The sequence below is a fragment of the Pongo abelii genome, chromosome 11, assembly GCF_028885655.2.
Source record: "Pongo abelii isolate AG06213 chromosome 11, NHGRI_mPonAbe1-v2.0_pri, whole genome shotgun sequence".
Lineage (NCBI taxonomy): Eukaryota > Metazoa > Chordata > Mammalia > Primates > Hominidae > Pongo > Pongo abelii.
The window spans coordinates 136,603,811-136,624,788 of record NC_071996.2 but is presented as its reverse complement, the minus strand read 5'-3'; the positions used below and the strand labels follow the sequence as shown (position 1 = coordinate 136,624,788).

The following is a 20,978-nucleotide window of genomic DNA, read 5'->3' as shown; positions in this document are numbered from 1 at the left end:
ACAGGCACTCGCCACCATGCCTGGCTAATTTTTGAATTAGACAGAGACAGAGTTTCACCATGTTGGCCAGGCTGGTCTTGAACTCCTGACCTCAAATGATCCGCCTGCCTCAGCCTCCCAAAGTGCTGAAATTACAGGCATGAGCCACTGCACCTGGCCTTACCATAAAGTCTTGAAGACCATTTTTAAGATGTCAAATACATTCCAGACTCTATAGTTACATTTTAGAGAAATATATTTACACTGATAGTTTCCCAAGAAGGAAGGCTTATTTCCATGTCAGGAGATTTTACTTCTGTTTTGTATTTTCGATTTGAACTTCCTCACCCTCACTACTGTCCTAAGAGAAAAAGCAGAAATTATCAATATTAATCTGCAGTAATCCTTCTCTGTCCAAAAAAAGAAAAGAAAGATTAGACAAGAGAGGAATGCAGTGGCCCGTCAGACCACGTGAAGGAGAACCTGACTTCACAGAGCCCTCAGGTTGAAGTCTGCTTATTGTTCCATTTCTCTCGAGACATATTCTTTAATTTCTCTTTCTGTTTCTTCCTGGGTAACCATTTTTATCTCAGAGTCAAGATTCTTTCACCCATGCCTTTTTCATCCAGCAGGAATCTACTGAGCCCTGTCAGGGGCAACGTGTCAGGTGGGGCTGAGTAATGAAGATGGCCGGGGGGGTGCTGGGGGCTGGGGTGGGAGCGCCCCTGGCTACCTGGGAGCCACTGACAGTGATGGGCCTGGGGCTCCTTGGCCTGTCTCAAGATGGAAGAAGGGACGGGAGATTGAGCGATAAAGGGATGCTGTTGGGAGCATCCAAGGCCTCCTCCACCTCCCATGTTCAATGTTCGCCTTTGAAATAGCCGTTTCCTTCTGCCACATGCAATTAAGGAAGCTCGTCCTCTCGCTATTTCCATTTCCCCTTTCCTTCTCACCCCAAGCCAAGGTCCTGTATTTACATGCAGATCCGTTTAAACTCCTCCCCTTCAAGAATTTAACCACACATCTTTTGGCACCGCACACCCACATAGACGGCATTCATCATTGCCCAGGCTCATCAATGCTAAAAACCCGCGCTAATCATTATGTTTCAAAAGCCATCATGGTTCCACTGGGCCCAGGAACGAGAGCAATCTCCATTTTCCCCATTGCCCAGAGCCTATGAGGGATATTTTTATCCTAATTACATATCCCTGAGATGCTCTTCTTTCCAGCTTGCTTCTTTTCTTTTCGTAAAACTCTTGAGGTACTCTGGGGAAGACAGAAGTGACAGCTGGCAGACAAGCCCAGAGTCCCCAGCCCTGGGAGCAGCCTGGAGAGAAACTGCCTGAGGGGGCAGAGCCTGGGGCAGCTCCCTGATGAGGCTGGCAGCTCGGGCCCCCAGTCACTCCAGCCGCCTGCCTCATCCCAGACCCAGTGCCAACCTCGCAGAGCTGATTATGAAACATTGGCCCTGAACGCCCACATCTTGAGAGGCTTTGTTAATCTTGTAGAATGAATCAGATAATTTCAGAACAGGAAGGCTTTGGAGGTCTCCACTCTCCTTCCCTCCTTGGCCTTTCCCACTTTGTTTGTATTGCAAATTTACTCCTTCATTCAATCATGTAGCAAATGTTTACTGAGCACCTACTCTGTGCCAGGCGTTCTTCTGGTGCTACAGAGACAGTGGAGAGCAAGATGGACGAGGTCTTAGCTCTCGTGAGTCTTACATCGTTGTGGTGGAGACAGATAATAAATGAGTGAGTCAATACATAATCAAGATAGTTGCTGTGGTAGAAAAAATAACGGCCTCCGCCTCCCAAGCCCTCCTTATCCCTGGAACCTGTGGCTGTTATGTACCACGGCCTGGGGGAGATAAGGCTGCTCATGTGCTGGCCTTGAGGTTGGGAGAGGATCCTGAATTACTCAGCTGTTCCCAATCTACGTTCAAGAGCCCTCATAAGGGGAAGAGGGAGGCAGAGAGTCACAGCCCTAGAAACGGCATCAGGAGAAAGACCTGACGGGCCATTACTGGTTCTGAAGACAGAGGAATGGGCCACAAGCCAAGGAAGGCAGGTGCCCCCTAGAAACCAGAAAAGGCAAGAACAGGGATTTCCCCCTGCAGCCTCTGGAAGGAGCTCAGCTCTGCCAACACCTTGACCCGAGCCCAGTGAGAGCTTCTGGACTTCTGGCCTGCACAACTGCAAGATAATAAATTTGTGTTGTTTTAAACCCCTCTGTTTGCTGAAATTTGTTATAGTGGCAATGGAGACAAATCCCCTTGCAGACAGCGATAAGGGCTATGAAGAAAAAACAGGAGTGCGATAAGGAGCGGCCATGGGACAGGGCATGATATTAGATGGGAAGACCTGGGAAAAGGCCTTGGAGGAATCCTGTTGGCCAGTCAGCCACATAGTGACCTGAGGGATGGAGTCCCAGGCACAAGGCAGGGCAGGTGCCAAGACCCTGGGGCAGGAAGGTGTTTAGTGTCGTAAGAGTAAGTATCTCCCCAGCGCCTTCGTCAGGGGAGAAAGCAGTTCTATCATCTGGTTTCCCAAGCAGCTGGTGGTATCTTTCTTGTAGACTTCCAAGTTACTTTTTTTTTTTTTCTTTTTTTCCTTTGAGATGGAGTTTTGCTCTTGTCACACAGGCCAGAGTGTTGTGGCGCGATCTCAGCTCACTGCAGCCTCTGCCTCCCAGGTTACAGCAATTCTCCTTCCCTCAGCCTCCTGGGTAGCTGGGATTACAGGTGTGCACCATCACACCCGGCTATTTTTGTATTTTTAGTAGAGATGGGGTTTCGCCATGTTGGCCAGGCTGGTCTTGAACTTCTGACCTCAGGTGATCTACCTGCCTTGGCCTCCCAAAGTGCTGGGATTACAGGCATGAGCCACCGTGCCCGACCCCGAGTGACTTTGAATCTGCTTGTTGGAATGTTCGTTTTCTCTCTTTAAAGGCTGGGACTACGTTCTCGTGTTCTGTCCTTGTGTCTGTGTGAGGCGCTGAGAACTCTTTTTAGGGTCTTCATAGCATATATTTGTGAGATGTTTGGATTTTGGAAAACACATTTCTCCATTTCAAGATTTCAGACCCTTTTTCCTGCCAGTCATGAGGGGCATAAATATGGTAGGGAGATGGGTCGGGCACCCTGATGGCCACCAGCCCGGCAGGGTCTCTTGACTCAGACAGCCAGGAAGAGCAGAAATGAAAGAACTACTCTTCCACAGCAAATCTCTTTATAAAAATCACTAACTGCTCATGTTTGGATTAATTCAATACTTGAGAGAGAAATTTGGATTTTCCTCTCCCGGGGTTACTCAAAATGAAGTACAGTCTGCTAAGAACAGGGCAGATTAAAGTTAACCTCAGAGGTTTTGCAGGCACTGAGTGGTCAATAGAAGCCTCTTCTCAAGCCAGGTCCAGCTGGGCCTTTCATGCAGGGGATGGTGACGCATCCTCTGTCCTGTGCCCAACGGCAGACACTCGAGCGACTGAGACCCTCGCCCTTGTTCTCAAGGCCCCCACAGCTCACTGGGAGAGACAGACACCGGGCCGCCTACCACCCCACAATGCGAGGATGTGGACGCTGGGTGTGGGGATTGTTTGGAAGCACAGAAGAGGGACTGGGTGCCTCTCAGATGGTTCTTTGGAAGGCATGGCTGGACCATTCATTTCCTCCCACTTGAGGGGAGCTCCTTTCACTGTAGAAGGTTTCTGAGACCCTTCCCCCTCAAGATGTAAAAATCTGGGGTTCAGAGTCTAATCTTGAAAATTGCTTGTCATTGGTCTCTAGACTGAACATCCTATGAAGGAGGGACTGTCTCTGTGGCTGGCTGTTGTATTAGTATGTTCAGTTACCAATTAATATTCATGAATATTAATAAATGAATGAGCCGTCGGGCATCTCTAAGCTGTCATTCTGACCCTCAAGGAATATAGTCAGGACATACGGCTGTAACGCTCACTGGACTTGAGGACAGAGGAATGGGCCACGAGCCAAGGAAGGCAGGTGCCCCCTAGAAACCAGAAAAGGCAAGAACAGGGATTTCCCCCTGAAGCCTCTGGAAGGAGCTCAGCTCTGCCAACACCTTGACCTGAGCCCAGTGACTCTAAAAGTAGAGTCATCTTGGGTCTCATTCAGGAAGGATCATGGCTCAAATACTGCAAAGCCCTTAGCTGGGTCCATAGTTGGGGAACCTCCAGTGGCTGGAGAAACAAAGGCCAGTGGCCTTCGTGTGAAGCTCACCCTCCAGCCCAGCGCCCCAGGCTGCAGGGCACAGAGCCACAGCATGGCTCCAATGACATCCCTCTTCTGTCACGAGTTTTATGAAACAGGCAAACCGTGTTATCTCATCTGAGCCTTTGTTTCCTTGAATTTAAAAATGGGAATAGTAATCATAGCAACAATAGTAGTAAACCCTCCCCCAGGATTAAAGAACACAGATGAAGTGCCTAGCTCCTGACAGGGGCTCAACAAAAGGGAACCAGGCCAGAAAGGGATGATAAGATAGGCCCCAGGTGGGAGTTGTGGGGCCTCCTACTGGTCCCTCCCGTGTCCTCAAGGCTCTCTCTTGTCACCTGGTGGGACCCCAGGCATCCACCCTCGCCCTCACCCCGCCTCTGTCTTCCTCGGTTATCCAAAGCAGCAGTGGCGTATGCCCAGTGAGCAGGCACAGGACAACCCCAGTTCTCAGAGGGTCTCAAGGCAGACAAGGTCTAGGGGCCCTACTTGGTGCCTCCGTCCCCCACGACCCTCGCTCCTGGGCCCCGATCCAGGGCCAGTCAGGATTTCCAGGCACTCGTCCTCCTCTCCAAGGCCCCTTTGGATGGGCTTGCTGCCAATCCCAGGACTCCTGAGCTTTTTGTGTCCCAAAGTCTCTCAGCCCTTTCTCCTTCCCCTGTGCCTCGTGTCCCCAGCTCTTGGCCAGTCACGGCCCAGGGCCTCTGCCTGGTGACCCCATGTTGGTGTCAGTGAGCTGACTGGCCTCTGCGTGTCCTCGCCATTTTAAAACAGTCATCCATGGAGTCACGTGTCAGACATGAGCTGCGTGCTTACATAAACCATCTCTTTTAGTCCTCAAAATCTCCACGGGAGAGAAGTACTGCTGGCCTCCCACTGTTTCTGAGGAGGAAACAGAAGCTTGAGAGAAGAAACTGTTTCCCCCAGGGAACTAGGACATTACACCACCCTGAAGACCCAAGGAAGAGCCTTCTCTGGAAATGTGGCTGCTGGAACTTGTCTCGGGACATCTCGGGAAGCATCGGCAGCCTCACGTGGACGTCAAAAGGCAAGGCCTTTATGACCCAGGAGTGAAAATCCCAGGAAGAGGAGAAAGATGAACAGACAACAGGGCCAGTGACACATGAAGATCAGCCAGGCAAGGCAGGCTTGCAACAAAATGAGAACCTCAGCCGGGCGTGGTGGCTCATGCCTGTAATCCCAGCACTTTGGGAGGCTGAGGTGGGCAGATCACAAGGTCAGAAGTTTGAGACCAGCCTGGCCAACATGGTGAAACTCTGTCTCTACTAAAAATACAAAAAATTAGTGGGGGGTGGTGGCGCCTGGCTGTAATCCCAGCTACTTGGGAGGCTGAGGCAGGAGAATCGCTTGAACCTAGGAGGCGGAGATTGCGGTGAGCCCAGATCTCGCCATTGCACTCCAGCATGGGGGACAGAGTGATACTCCATCTCGAGAAAAAAAAAAAATGAGGAGCTCAATTCAATGCTGAAATGAGAATCCACTTTGGAGGGAGCTACAGCAGAACTGAGTCCAGAAAAGAGAACCCGTCTCAAATGCGGAGGAAGTTGACCAAGGCATGAAAAGCAAGTCAATAGATAACGGCAGATCCTGCGGAGGACAAATTTAAGATTGATAACTACAGCAAGGGTGAGATAAATCATAATTTTAAGTGAAACCTGTAGCACTTCCTATCTTCTTAATGGTGGCAGAAGAGTTAATTCATTCAATAAGTATTTATCAAGCACTCACTACATCCTAGGAATAGTTCTAGTGTAGATGATAAATAAGTCAATATAAAAATTTATATTTTAAAATACATCAGGGCTGGGCATAGTGGCTCACACCTGTAATCCCAGCACTTTGGGAGGCTGAGGCGGGCGGATCACAAGGTCAAGAGGTCGAGACCATCCTGGGCAACATGGTGAAACCCTATCTCTACTAAAAATACAAAAATTAGCTGGGTGTGGTGGCATGTGCCTGTAGTCCCAGCTACTCGGGAGGCTGAGGCAGGAGAATCACTTCAACCCGGGAGGCAGGGGTTGCAGTGAGCCGAGATTGTGCCACTGCACTCCAGCCTGGTGACAGAGTGAGACTCCGTCTCAAAAAAATAAAAAATAAATAAATAAAATATAAAATCAGTGCCACAAAGAAAAGAAAGGAGGGTAAGGGGTTAAAGAGCAACAGGTGAAGGGTGGGGTGACTATTTTTCTGGGGTGATCAAGTGAGGCCTCTCAGAAAGATTTTCTTCTATTTGGCAAACCCGAAGTGGCCTCTTGCAAATCTGACAGACACATTTAGACCCGGAACCTGATCTCAAAGGGCAAAGTCAAGATGAGAAGCGAAACCATTCTGCAATAAGCAAGAAATCATGCCTCCCCAGTGCATAGACATTGTTAAAATACTGATTGATTTTTGTGCTTTTTCTGGCTAGGATTAGAGAAAGAGATGTTGAGCCCAAGGATGTCTGACAGGAACATAAGTCATTAGGAATGTCTGGGACAGGGCTGGAGCAGGTCCCCAGAAACATGACACAGGCTAAAGAGAAGGAAGACCCAGGGACTGTGTTGTCAGACCGTGGCTCATCAGCAATTTGGTGCAGTGAAACTCGATATTCAATTTGAAATTTTCACTTTTCTGCTTTGAAATTCCCCTAGGATAGTTTAAACCTGTGTAAGTTAGGACACTGTTCGCTGTTAGAAAACCCTAACTCAACTAACTTGAGCAAAAAGGAATTAATTAACTCACAAAACAGAAAATCTAGAGGCAGGGCAGATCCCAGGTTGCTTCATTCTGTTCAGCGAATTCAAGGGCATCATCCAGGACCCAGGCTCACTTCTCCTTTCCGTGTGTTGGCCTCACTCGCCAGCTACCTCTCCTCATGGTTACAAGGCAGCAGCAGAGACCCAGCTATCACATCCTATGGCAGCTTCCAAAGGTAGGAAAGAGGCTATCTTGGCCGGGTGCGGTGGCTCACACCTGTAATCCTAGCACTTTGGGAGGCCAAGGCAAGCAGATTACCTGAGGTCAGGAGTTCGAGACCAGCCTGGCCAACATAGTGAAGCCCCATCTCTTCTAAAAATACAAAAATTAGCCCGGCGTGGTGGCATGTGCCTGTAATCCCAGCTACTCAGGAGGCTGAGGCAGGAGAATCACTTGAACCCAGGAGGTGGAGGTTGTGGTGAGCCGAGATCATGTCATTGCACTCCACCCTGGGCAACAAGAGCGAAACTCTGTCTCAAAAAGAGAAGAAAGAAAGAAAGAGGCTATCTTATCCCTATGTCTGTTTTTAAGACAAATAGACCTTTACTAGAAAGCCCACAAAGCCCTTCTCTTCACATCTCATTGGTCACACTTGCATCCCATTCCCCAGTCTAAACTTATCAGCTACATGGTGCACGTTGATGTCAGTTCTAGACTGCTTTGGGTAACAAAGACAGGAAACAGGCCCACGATCTGGGGCAAGGTGAACCAGAAGGCTCTAGAACATGGAGAAACAAGGACAAAATGGCCAGTGGGGATGGGGAGAAAATAAAGACAGTCATTTGGAGGTAGAGATGACAAATGGCATGGATACTCTTTCCAGAATTCTCTGACAGACTAGGAAAGGGATTAGGGATCTTGCAGCCACACAAGAGGGAGAGGCTGCTCAGTCACAAGGGCATGTGTACCCCAGAAGTCTAGAAAACGAGGGGAGGCTTGGCTTTCTCAGGGGATTAGAAGAAAGATGCCAGAAGAGCTGGAATAAAAACTTACTCAAAGACCTAACAGAAGAAAGGTCTTTTGTGTCAAAGAACAGAGTTTGCAAAGTGAACAAGCCGAACACATTGCACGCACTATCAATGAAAAGAAAATGACAACACTGGAAAAGAATTCCCACTGGCTTCAAAGTAGAAAAAAAAGAAAAAAATGGGTCCCCTCTATAGGAACCAGCACAAGTTTGGCCTTGGATTTTGTACTCGGAACTATTCATAACGCTACATTCTTTTTTCTTTTTTTTTTTCTTTGAGACAGTCTTGCTCTGTCACCCAGCTGGAGTGCAGTGGTGAGACCTCAGCTCACTGCAGCCTCTGCCTCTAAGGTTCAAGCGATCCTCCCGCCTCAGCCTCCAGAGTAGCTGCGACTACAGGCATGCACCACCACGCCCGGCTAATTTTTGCATTGTTAGTAGAGATGGGGTTTCACCATGTTGCCCAGGCTAGTCCCAAACTCCTGACCTCAGGTGATCCACCTGCCTCAGCCTCCCAAAGTGCTGGGATTACAGGCGTGAGCCACTGCACCCGGCCCGTAACACTACATTCTTGAAGGCAGTGCCGTACCTCGTATAGGATTTTGAGCGAACAGTTGGTTCCAAGAATTTTATATCTATCAAATTACTCTTAAATGTGTAGACAACTAAAGATGTTTTGAGATATTCAGAGGCTTGGAAAATAGATCTGTCCATATTCTGCAGTAGACAGAAAAACCAATTCAAAATGCAGGCTTCTAGAAGGTGAGTGTCAGAGCATAAAGGAACCCCTCCCCCAGCACGGACCCCCTCGGGGCCCACTGTCCTTGGCATGGCTGTGGAGCCCACACAGGGCAGCCCTGGCCATGCTAGGCTTCTGTGCCCTGAACCTTTTCTGCGCCCCTTGTTGTGCAACTTCAGGAAGTGTGTTAGAGCCACATCCTTTGCCCGGCGGCTCAGACGGAATCTTTACTTCACTCAGTGACCACTGAGAACAATAACAGCTGCCACTCGCTTCCTGAGCTTAATAACAATGGCTCAACCGTTCACCTCCCGGATGCTTGTGACGGAACAGCTTTTAGAAAGTTGTTTTGTTTTCCCTCTCCAAAAGCCATGCCGCCCGGAGATACGTGACAGCCACCGTCAGGGACCAGGGACTTGAGTCATGAGTGTCTCTTCTTTAGAACTCACCAGAATGGCTCAGGTCACTGGATTTTTTTCTTCCAAATCGGGAAAGAATAATGAAAGGGTCTATGAGATAGATATTTTCTAACTCTTCATCTAAACTTGCATTAAAACCTGGGAGTGTGGCTGGGCGCGGTGGCTCACGCCTGTAATCCCAACACTTTGGGAGGCTGAGGCGGGTGGATCACTTGAGCCCAGGCGTTTGAGATCAGCCTGGGCAACATAGTGAAACCCTGTCTCCACAGAAAAATACAAAATTTAGCTGGGCATAGTGGTGCACACCTGTAATCTCAGCTACTCTTGAGGCTGAGATGGGAGAATTGCTTGAGCCTGGGAGCAGAGGTTGCGGTGAGCCGAGATCGCGCCACTGCACTCCAGCCTGGTCTACAGAACAAGACCCTGTCTCAAAAACAAAACAAAACAAAACAGAAAAACATCTGGGGGTGCTCCCATCTTGACTGAAACAATCAATATCCTAGATACAATCTCAACCTCAAGAAAAGACAGGAAGTTCACAGAGAACATTGATGTGATAGGGGATTATGGGTAGTTCTAATTTTCTGCTTTATTCCTCTTGGTGGGAAGGATGTCAGAAAGGACGCAAGGGCCAAAAGGTTGTAGGGTGGAGCCGAAGGGCCTCTTTTGCTTCAACTGTGGCCCTAGGTTTGAGACAGCCATTTATGTGACACATCTGAGGCCGCTCCAGGCCTCCCTGGCCACTCTGGAGCTGGCCCATGAGGGTGGCTTGCAGGGCCTCAGACTCTTCCTTACTCTCCCAGAGAGGGGCCATTTCCAAGGCAGCAGCAGCCTCCCAGCTCAGTCTGCAGCGAGCAGCTCGAGATGGGCACCGCTTCTCTTAGGGGAGAGTCACTTCCCTTTCCAAGTCAAGAAAGGAGTTTTGGCTTTACAAGACACCGGCTCTCTTGGTGTAGGACAGTCAGGCCTGCGGGGCTGAGCCATCCTGCCTTCGTCTGGCCTCACACAGGGCTCAGAGCACTGCCCCCAACCCTCCCCCAACCAGGACAAGCAGTGCAAGCTGAGTCCAGAAGGTTCTCAGGGTTTGAGTGGCACAGCAGCTGTTGAACAACTGCTTAACAGTTCCAGAGCCTACTCAGGTCCCTGAAGACACAAAGCCCATAGCCCAAAGAGCAGAGCTGAGGGAGATGGAGTTCCAAAATTTACCCCTCCTTCCCCACCACTCCCAGCACTGCACTGCCTAGAATCCTCTAAAGCACCTCCAGCTCCCTGCTGTCTCCACCCTCCTCCCCAGCAGCTGCCTTGTGCTGGGAGGTATGTGTGTGATCTCTACTTTCCAGCAGTTTCTTGGCAGTCCTTGCCCAAGGCCACATCGCCGACCAAATTGGACTTGAACGCAGATCCCAGCCGGGAATGGAGTCTGCTTTCATTCTAGGGGCACCTCACTGATTTACCACAAAGGACATGCCACCTGGGATCAAATATTATCTACAACCGTGTGAAGGACAAGATGCCAAGCTCTCTGAGAGGCCACATTGCCCTGTCTCTCTGTCCCTCTGAGCAGAGTCCTGGGCTCATCCTTCCCCAGGGGACTCCAGCCAGGCTTGGAAACACCTTCTGGGCTGGAAGGAAGAAAGCTTAGCCGGGGAGGCCAGGAGGCCTGGCTGTGAGTTCCAACTTCCGCAGTTCTCAGCAACACTCATATTTAGAACGAGGGGGTTGGATGAAGTTACAGTGTGCATCCTGCCCTTCCATCTCAGATTTTTTTTTAAGTCTGTGAAAGATGGAGTGAGAGAAAATAATCCCCCAGGTGAGGTAGCTCCTCTCCCTGATTGATACGGGGCTGTCACGGGCTATGACACGTGGGCCAACTCCATGAAGTTGTTCTGCAAAGAACGAAGATATCTTTGGTGTTGACAAGAGAACAGTAGTCCCCGGGAAAAGAGCTAAAGTTACTAAACTAAGAAACAATGAAAGCCTTTCGGTGCTTCACTTGGCAAAGTTTCAGGCCAGATTCTTATGTTGGGGAGCCTCGTATTCTGGTGGCACTGAACAGGCTCAGGTGTCAGGAATGAGTTATTTAGAAACTGTGGCTAAGCTCAGAAAAGACTGTGAGGTTTTGCCTCAACATGAAAAGAGGAACTTGAGTTAAAATAGGCAGAGATCAATAACTGCTAAAGCTTCCCCGAAGGGCTCTGAGTCTGCTTAATTGGGCGTGAGTGTGCACTTGGTCCTCAGTAGACATCTGCTGTCATTTACTCTTGGAGGTAGATTTTCATAGGTGAGTTCACCTAGGAGAATCCTATGAGAATTCCCCTTTATTCACCTTGAAGAGAAACCTCTTCAGACCACCTTAGGCCCACAGCTCCCTGTACCGTCAACTGCAGAGGAGGTCACAGACCTAGTGCTGGGGTCAGGAGAAGATATGTCCAGCAGGGCTGCCCATCTTCTATGAAAGCTGCCCGCCCACTGCCCTGGCTGAGCGGAGACCTTGAGGAGCCACGCTGCACCCATTACTCTGTCCCCATCTCCGAGAGGCAGAGGGGGGCACCTGCTCCAAGACAGCCGATTCATACACAGACTGGCAGCCCCTGAGTGGCTCATGTGGAGAAAGCTATGGAGGCTGAGCCATCAGACTCCCTCTTAGGACGGGGGACTGAGAAGGAAGGCTGCTGGCTGGGAAGAGCGGCCCCACAGAGAAGAGCTGATCCACGGGAGAAGCCGCGTGCAGACCCCATGCTCTTCTAGTTCCAAGGCCCTAGGGCGGCCTTCTCCTTCCTGGCCCTGCACATCTCCACAAAGGCCGCCCACCCTTTACCCCTTACAGAGTCAGCCAAGGCGAGTTTCTGTTCCCTGCACCCCCCCCCCACCACCACCCAGTAGCCTGATGAGGCCCCAGATTTCATCAGCAGTTCCCAGGGTCACAAGACGTCACAGTAGCAAGAGTATGATGGTGACAGAGGGGGCAAACCGGAGACGCAGTCTACACATTTACAGGCGGCAGGTGCCGACTCTACTAGAAGCCACAGAGTCATGTCTTTTCCAGTCATACTTAAAGTTTTCTTCACTTTGAAGGAAGAGAAGAAACCACAAAGGGAAAAAAGATCAAAAGCATCGACCAACTTTTAACTTAAGAGAGTTTGCCGACTCCTCTCAGCAAACCACCTATCACAGATGCCAACTCTGCCAGAACAGCTCATGGCCTCCTAGACTTGAAAAAAGTGGTAGAGGTCATTGAGGCCAACTGCCTGCCCTAGACAGGGCTCCCCTCCACTGGTCACATCCCACACATGGTGAAGAGCCCATGTCAGAGACAGACATTCCCATGGCAAATAGCTGCCAAGCACTGGAAAGGACGTTCTTGTACTAGGTGTGCCAACATCTGCTCCTGGTGACTGCTAAGAACCAGGCCAAACCTGCGGGCGCCCTAGGCCAGTGGAAAGCCTTCAGCAGATGTGCCTTAGAGGCTGCAGTGGACGCAGGGGCAGGAGGATGAGGCAGCCAGCAGCAAAGCCAGCCTAACTACGTGGGGAGTGGTTCTGCTTGAGCCTAAACTCGCATCTCCTAAGGAGGCCTTGCAGCAAACAGCCCCTGGACCGGGCTGCATCACACATGCCCCTTGGGTCTCTCTCAACCACGTCGCTCCTCGAAGCAATTCCTTTCATCCTCATAAGCTGTCTTCCTGAGGGGCGTTCTGCTCACCACACTCTCCCTCTTGACAACTTCTGGAGGACTTTTGCCCCCAGGGACCTGCCTGTGGTCTCCCCACACCTTGAGTCCAGCTCCCTGTCTACTACTGCATCCTAGTTCGCACAAAATGAATCATTCCCTTCAAGCTTTGAAACTGAAGAGTGTACCCTGCCTCTCCCCTCCCACTTCCACTTTCTTTTCGACCAAACTCCTCCAACGCCATCATTGCTCTTCCATGACATGATGTCCAAACCTTTGTCGACCCCGGCTACTCTGCTTGGGACGTGGATGCACTGCTGTGCCTCTTACTCTAGTCCCTGAGAACTGAGCATCTCTCTCTCTCTCTCTCTCTCTCACACACACACACACACACACACACACACACACACACGGGATGAGGAAACTTTGTCTCCTTCCTTCTTGCCACCTCCATGTGCTCTTCATGCAGCCAGATAACAATAGCTCTCCTGGCTTCCACACACTCAGTTGTCACATTTTGTGGCGAGACAAAGCCTTTAGTAAACCGTACTTAGGGTGGCCTTGCTGGGCTTGGATGGGTGCAGCTGATTTTTCCTTTCAAATTTAACTGCAGCCAGGCAGCGTGGCTCATGCCTGTAATCCCAGAACTTTGGGAGGCCAAGGTGGGCAGATCATTCGAGGTCAGGAGTTTAAGACCAGCCTGGCCAACACGGAGAAACCCTATCTCTACCAAAAATACAAAAATCAGCTGCGCATGGTGGCGGGCGCCTGTAATCCCAGCTACTCGGGAGACTGAGGCAGGGGAATCACTTGAACCCGGGAGGTGGAGGTTGCAGGGAGCCGAGATCGTGCCACTGCACTCCAGCCTGGGTGACAAGAGTGAAACTCTGTCTCAAAAATAAAAAATATAAAAAAAGAACTGCAAGTTTTGCACATTTTGACTTTGCTTGGTGAAATCAGATGCCGTGAGCACCAGCCTTGGACAGAACAGAGTTCTACAAATGGAAAGGCACTGTTTTGTGCTAGTCTCGCAGCCCCTCAGAAAACACGGTCTGTTCTCCTGTAAGTTCACCTCCCTTCTCTCCCTCCTGAGCCACTTCCTCTCTCCCCTTTGAGAGACTGAAGACAACAGTCGGCCAAGCCACAGCCCCTCCTTTCCCTTCATCTCTGGACAGTCTGCTTCACCTTCGTTTCCTCTTTATACCCATGGGCCACAAATAGCCTGTGGCATGCAACTCCGTCATGTCACAGAGCAGGGTCACTTGGAGGGCCACGGTTTACCAGCTAAGCCACCCCACGGACGCCTGGGAGGAAGCCAGGCTCAGCCAGGCCTTCACGTCCGGCTACCTGCATGTGCGCTTTCTTCCTCATCGTTTACACCCGTTCTCTGCCAGTATCGGCTGAAGTCAGGTTCGGGTTTCTAGGTTTATAACGGACTCACCTGAACAGTGAATTTATCATCTTCATTGGGCAGGATTCTGTAAGTGTAAACACAATTCCGATACCTGAAATAGATCAAAGACGTTATTAGAACCCATGCAGGAAAACCCGGTTTCCTCTTAACTGAAAAGACAAGACTTCCTGACACAGCTTGAGGAATCTGGACACAAAGTCTCTGAATTTAGGAGCTGACCATTCTCTTAAGATGGAGGTGAGTCCTGACGTCCAGCAATCATGGGCTGAGGCACTCTTATTCACCCACTGCTTCTGCTTCCCACCACCAGGAAAAGATGGGAGGGGGGGTCGTTTAGATGAGGACCCGGCAGCTACAGGGTCTGATCTAAAGGAGTCTGCCACGTGGAGGGGCTTTCTTAACCTCTCGGCTGCCAAGAAGATGGAGCAAGAGGGGGTTTTTGCAGGCCAGGCACGGTGGCTCACGCCTGTAATCCCAGCACTTTGGGAGGCTGAGATGGGTGGATCACAAGGTCAAGAGATTGAGACCATCCTGGCCAACACGGTGAAATCCCATCTCTACTAAAAATACAAAAATTAGCTGGGCGTGGTGGCACGCGCCTGTAGTCCCAGCTACTTGGGAGGCTGAGGCAGAAGGATCACTTGAACCCAGGAGGCAGAGGTTGCAGTGAGCCGAGAACATGCCACTGCACCCCAGCCTGGCGACAGAGTGAGACTCTGTCTCAAAACAAAACAAAACAAAAAAACAACAAAAAAGAGGGGGTGTTTGAAGAAGAAACACAACTCCAGTGGGCCTGAGCAGAGTGGCCTATGGTGAATGGAAAGCCAGGCACAGCCACAGAGGGGCCACCTGGCAGAGGCAGGGATTACTCAGCACCTCGTTCCCATTGAGCTCCCTGCCACCCCCAAATGGCTTCATCCTCTTGGACACTATGCCCCGTGGATTATCTCCCAGGGGTTGGCCACCAGCCCTGCCAAGACCTGGATTTGCCCCAGCAGCTGGAGAGCAAGTCTTGGGGTTGTTTCTAACAAGAAAGTCCTAGGAATCCCAGATTCTCTTCTCTTTCTAGAAGCTCTACCTTCCTTTGGCACAGTCATCCCTAATGTGAGGAGGAGACGGTACTTTTTACTTTCCTAAAACTTGTGAGAGGAAAAGGGAGCTGTCAAGTGCTAGCACCTTGGGAGAGGGGCACACTGGGGTGGTCCTCAGCCTGCTGAAACCCTGGCAGCAGCTAACACCCATGGAATCCGTCGGCTGCTGAGGCCAGCAGGCTGTCAGGAGATCGAGGGAAAGCTATTTGGATCTTACGCTCTTACTTAAAGCTGCCGGTCTGTTCCCACCCACCATAATCTTGCCCCATTTTGCTACTTAAGATTCTCATGAGCCTGGAAGGCTTGCCTGGCCCGTAGAGCCCTGTAGACAGGACCAGCCTCTGTAATTAAGCCAGTACTTCAGTGTAGAAGCTCCACACACTCACCCCCTCAGGTACAGGCACTCCACTGAGCATTTACATATGTTATCGATATGTTATTGTTTAACTAGATTTTTTTTTTTTTTTGGGGGACGGAGTCTCACTCTGTCACTCAGGCTGGAGTGCAGTGGCACGATCTCGACTCACTGCAACCTCTGCCTCCCAGGTTCAAGCAATTCTCCTGCCTCAGCCTCTCAAGTAACTGGGATTACAAACTCCTGCCATCACACTTGGCTAATTTTTGTATTTTTAGTAGAGATGGGGTTTCTTTTTTTTTTTTTTTTTTTTTTTTTGAGATGGAGTTTTGCTCTTGTTGCCCAGGCTGGAGTACAATGGCGCGCAATCTTGGCTCACCGCAAACTCTGCCTCCCGGATTCAAGCAGTTCTCCTGCCTCAGCCTCCCAAGTAGCTGAGATTACAGGCATGTGCCACCACACCCAGCTAATTTTGTATTTTTAGTAGAGATGGGGTTTCTTCATATGGGTCAGGCTGGTCTTGACTCCTGACCTCAGGTGATCCACCCACCTCGGCCTCCCAAAGTGCTGGGATTACAGGCATGAGCCACTGCACCTGACCCTGTTTAACTAGATTTTTAAAAATATAGACTAACTTTAAAAAATGAAAACCATACAGAAAGATATAAAATAAAAAATAAACATCTCCTTCCCCACTCCCATGAGCCCCTCTTCTTAGATTTCCTATTCCTGTTTGCAACTAAGTTCAGAAATTTTAAACATACCCACAAGATTATATATGCATATTTTTTTAGATGCCAATAATATCATACTATATATACCGTTTTCTGAAATTTGTTTTTTTCACCAAAAAAGATCGTAGAGGTCTTCTCAAGCCAAGAGAGAGATGGTTTATTACTATTTTCATCATGTTTCACCATGTGCTGTACACGTGTTGACGTTTATTAGTGATTGTAGATAAATCACTAGAAGGTGACAGCTGGCTAAATGACCTGGAGATTTGCTATTTTGATAGAGACTACCAACTGTCTTCCAATGAAGTCGTGGCCTTTTTTTCTCCTACTAACCGGATATGAATGTGTCTATTTCCCCACACCCTGCCAACTGGCTGTTATCAGACCTTTTAATCTTTGCAGATCTGAGAGGTGAGAATGATAACTTGCTTTAATTTGCCTTTTTTTATGAGAAAAGTCCTTCAGCATGTTCTCATGTTTAGTTATCTGTATTTCTTTTTCTGTGAATTCCCTTCTGTGTCTTTGACTCGCTTATTTTGGTATCATTTTTTGCTTAGTTATGAATAAGACTCTGATATATGCTACAATATATCTTGGAGTTATTTTTAACAGGTTTTTTTTAAAGCTGCGTAGATGTTTTACAATTTTATGTGGCTAATTTTACAATAGTTTATTTTATGGCTTTTGCATCATGGGTACTTCAAAAGAATTTTGAGTAATTTCACTTCCACGTGTCTCTTCACTTCACATAGAAAAGGTGATTTTTCTGTCTTTCTTCCGTGGCTTTAGTCCCCATCCTTCTGCTCCCTGTCCTACCTCCAGAGCCTGAATTGATACAATCATCTTGCATCAGAGACAGCAAGGATGAATCTCTAGTCCAGTGACACTACATCTCCCGGGGACACCTCTGGGACACAGAGAACCACTGGCCTCAGTCCCCTTTGCAGAGCCTGCCAGACAAATGTGGAGATAGCTCAACTCTGCTGTGCTCTTATTTTTCAATGCTCTCTTCCCTTGGCACTTCCTCCTGTAGGTATGCAAATGAGGTGAGGGGTGAGAACAGCCTCTTATTTGGCTGAGGGCAGCTGACTTGTGGAAGAGCTCCAGCCAGCGCAAACATCAGCCTGTAGACAGAGAGGAAGAACATCAGCCTGTAGACAGAGAGAAAGAACATAGTCACGAAGGGAGAGTCAGAGGCAGGCGCACAGAACAGGAAAGACTTTCTGGTTCAATCAAGTGTGGCAGACAAACCTTTATGGCTTTTTCAAAGATGTTCTAGAAACATTGAAACAAAGAAACAGCTCCATGTTACCAAAACAGATCAGAATTCAAAAGCTAGTATAATAGGAAGAAGATACTTCCCCCTTAGACAGTAACATCTCAGCAGATGTTAATGACCCTGCATAGCCAATGCACAGGGCTGGACATTCTGACCCCCAGGGCTGAATCAGTTTCAACCTTCAAGGGAAAACATACAGCACCACCCCACACACACCCCAAAAGCCCCGCCACACACAAGTCATCAGGCGAGCAGTAGTACCAAACCGTATTCCATGGGTGTGGGGGCTCTGCCAAGCGGTGGAGGAGGGTGCTCACTTGGCCTGTCACCCCACCAGCAGTTTGTACTTCACTCTGGTCTTATATACACAAACACATACATGTGCACACACAACATATGCATACATGTGTATACATGTAACATGCATGCATGCATATGTGTATGTACACATGCACATACACATGCACATACACACACAATATCTTACATACAAAATGTTTAAAGCAAAGATTCTACAACTAAATAGTGTTTGGCAATTGCTGCCCTAGAACATAACCTGGAAAACATGCTCACTGCTCTTTGGGGGGAGTGGGTCCTGCCCAGCCCTTCCCCAGCTCTTTGTGGTGATTTGGTAACACCTTGTTACGCTAACACTGGCTCTCAGCTGAGATTACTCCCAGTGACTGGGTGGCCTTTCAGAGTAATCAGATCAGGATTATTCCCATTGGAGATCTGGGTTAGGATAGCACTGGGCCCAACAGTACTTCCTTCTGCTAACAAATGAGATTTGTTCCATTCCCAAATGAAGCGGGGCTTACAGCAAATTTCCCATGTGACTCCCACAGGTGCTGGGTGATGACAGGTGCTCACCCTGTGCTGAGTGTGGAGGCAAAGAAGAGGCAGGACGTTGCCTCTCAGCAGAAGGGCATTCCTAGACCAGGTCAACCCTGATGTGGTACAAGAAGTTCTACTCTAATATGGGAGGACAAGCCCGTGGAAGTAGGAAGAAACATCATCGTGTTTGATTCTTTCAGATAAATCTTAGCATTTCTGTATGGCCATTCCTAGCCAAATGAACACTGACAGCCAGACCCAGGAACATCTTCACCATGGACAGACCCACAGAGAGACAGAGAATCCAACTATAAAATTCAAGAACCTCTTTGTGTTCCTATCTCGCTTTGCTGATCTGCTCCTGTAATTGCTTTTAAATCCTTTTGTGACTCTTGTTACATATCATTTCTAATTTCTAATGTTTTTGTCTGTGTTTTTGCATTTTCTTAAGACTTGTTTTGTTTCTGCAGATTTCTGGACAAGATGGGGTAGGAGAACGAGGGCTGGAAACCCTGCGTTAAAAAAAACCCACAAAAAACCATTTGCACCAATGTAGAAGGACAAGAAAATGTGTGGCAACCTTGGGAAACAAGCTGTTCACCATTCGCCACTCCAAACCTTGAAGAATCGCAGCCAGAGAGAAAGCTAAAGTTGATGAATGAAAAGAGGCCATTTCGTGCTAACCTGGACCCCTCCAGAAGGGAGAAAACATTAATAGGTGGCTCAGCTGGCCAGGAGGTGAGAGATGGGGGTGAGGCTGGCCAAGTATTATTGGGAGCTGGCTGAGCACCCCCACAACAGCTTGAGGGTCCAGTGGGCTATTCCTCGTCTGACAGCTACTCAAAGCCAAGACCCAGGTATGAGGCGCCCCCTCTCCGCCCCTGGAGGGAGCCCATCCTCTGTGTGTCTCACCACACCCTCATCTCTGGCCCTACCACCGGCTGGATCTTGAATTGGCATCTCCCACCCAGTGCCAGTCGTTTTAACCCACTCCCATCTCTGAACAAATCTGATCCAATTGTTCTTGACAGTTCTTTGTCAGAAAAGAAAAATCACCTGACCTATGAAAGCATGTCACCACCCAGAAAAGGGCATTTTCCTAAGGACTCCAAGGAGTTACTTCCATCTTAAATAGAATCCCTGATAAAAATAAATTCTGGACAAGTCTGATTTGTGAACTCAGGAAGATTCGAGAGACCACTGCACATCAGAAATTGGAGGAATTGATTGTGAAAGTTGAGCAAACTGAGATAAAGGAAACTGACCGTTAGGGAAGAGCCGGGACGTTTAGAGTCAGAATTTAACACACGACAGAGGCAGGAAATAGCAGCTATGGATTGGAGAAAGTGAACGAGGAAAAAGACACACTCAAGAAAGTGGTACTAGAGGAAAAGACAAAGATTTAACAAAGAGATGGAAGAAGAGAAATACAGAAGCTGATCTCAGTTCTACAGATGCAACAGGGCTTCCTGAAAAGACAGAGATTTTTTTTTTTTTGAGATTGAGTTTCGCTCTTGTCACCCAGGCTGGAGTGCAATGGCTCCATCTCGGCTCACTGCAACCTCTGCCTCCCAGGTTCAAGCTATTCTCCTGCCTCAGCCTCCTGAGTAGCTGGGATTACAGGCGCCCACCACCATGCTCGGCTAATGTTTGTACTTTTAGTAGAGACGGGGTTTCACCATGTTGGCCAGGGTGGTCTTGAACTCCTGACCTCAGGTGATCTGCCTGCTTCAGCCTCCCAAAGTGCTGGGATTACAGGCGTGAGCCACTGTGTCCGGTCCAGAGATCATTTTTTAGAATATAAAAACAAAAAAACAGAAGAGATTAACCAACCTAAGAGCCTGTCACTTGAAAAGTAGGAGATTAAATGGACAAACCTGTGACAAACAGAATAAAGGAAAGAAACAAACGCAAGTGAGCTGGACAGCCTCCCCCTGCCTCCCCTCCCGCAGCGAGACCCACTTTCTGCCCTTTTCCACCTGCCCTGTGCAGACAGCAAATCTCCAGGGGCTGCTTTACCCAGGTTTGGCTGAAGGGAGGCACCAGCAGGGTGAGTGGAGAGGGGATGGGCTGATTTGTTCCACTGACCCCACCTTGCCTGCTGCAGATCTGCGGGGACAGAGCTCCACCTCTGGAGTCTCCTAGCTGCAGCCCTGCCAGGTTCTGGTGACACAGCTCTGGCCCCTGCCTCTTCAGGTCAGGGGTGGGAATGGATCCTGAGGGTGCCAGCCTCTGGCTGCCTTGCCATTCCTGTCTTTATCACTCCTGTTGAACATGCCATCTATTTCCTGCCAGGATCCTGGGCACCACAAACAGTTAGAAATGAGAAAATGAAGATGGCCACAATAAAAGAGAAACCTTACAGTTATACAAAACTATTCACGATTGTTTGCCAGAAATTTTGAAAATCTCAACAAATAGATTGTTCTCTGAAAATTACATATAACTTAACAGAAGTGACATGGGAGGAAATAGAAAACAAGACCAATTCAACACTAAAG

General features: G+C 49.0%; 1 protein-coding gene across 1 annotated transcript in view; it reads right to left on the bottom strand.

Annotated features, from left to right (window-relative positions):
- The window catches only part of INPP5D (inositol polyphosphate-5-phosphatase D), a 147,797-nt gene that overhangs the window by 114,617 nt on the left and 12,202 nt on the right, over positions 1 to 20,978 (bottom strand). Inside the window, exon 2 of the mRNA XM_024243528.2 lies at positions 14,212 to 14,275. Within this exon, the coding sequence (XP_024099296.1) occupies positions 14,212 to 14,275 (64 nt within the window). The remainder of the gene's footprint in view (positions 1 to 14,211; positions 14,276 to 20,978) is intronic.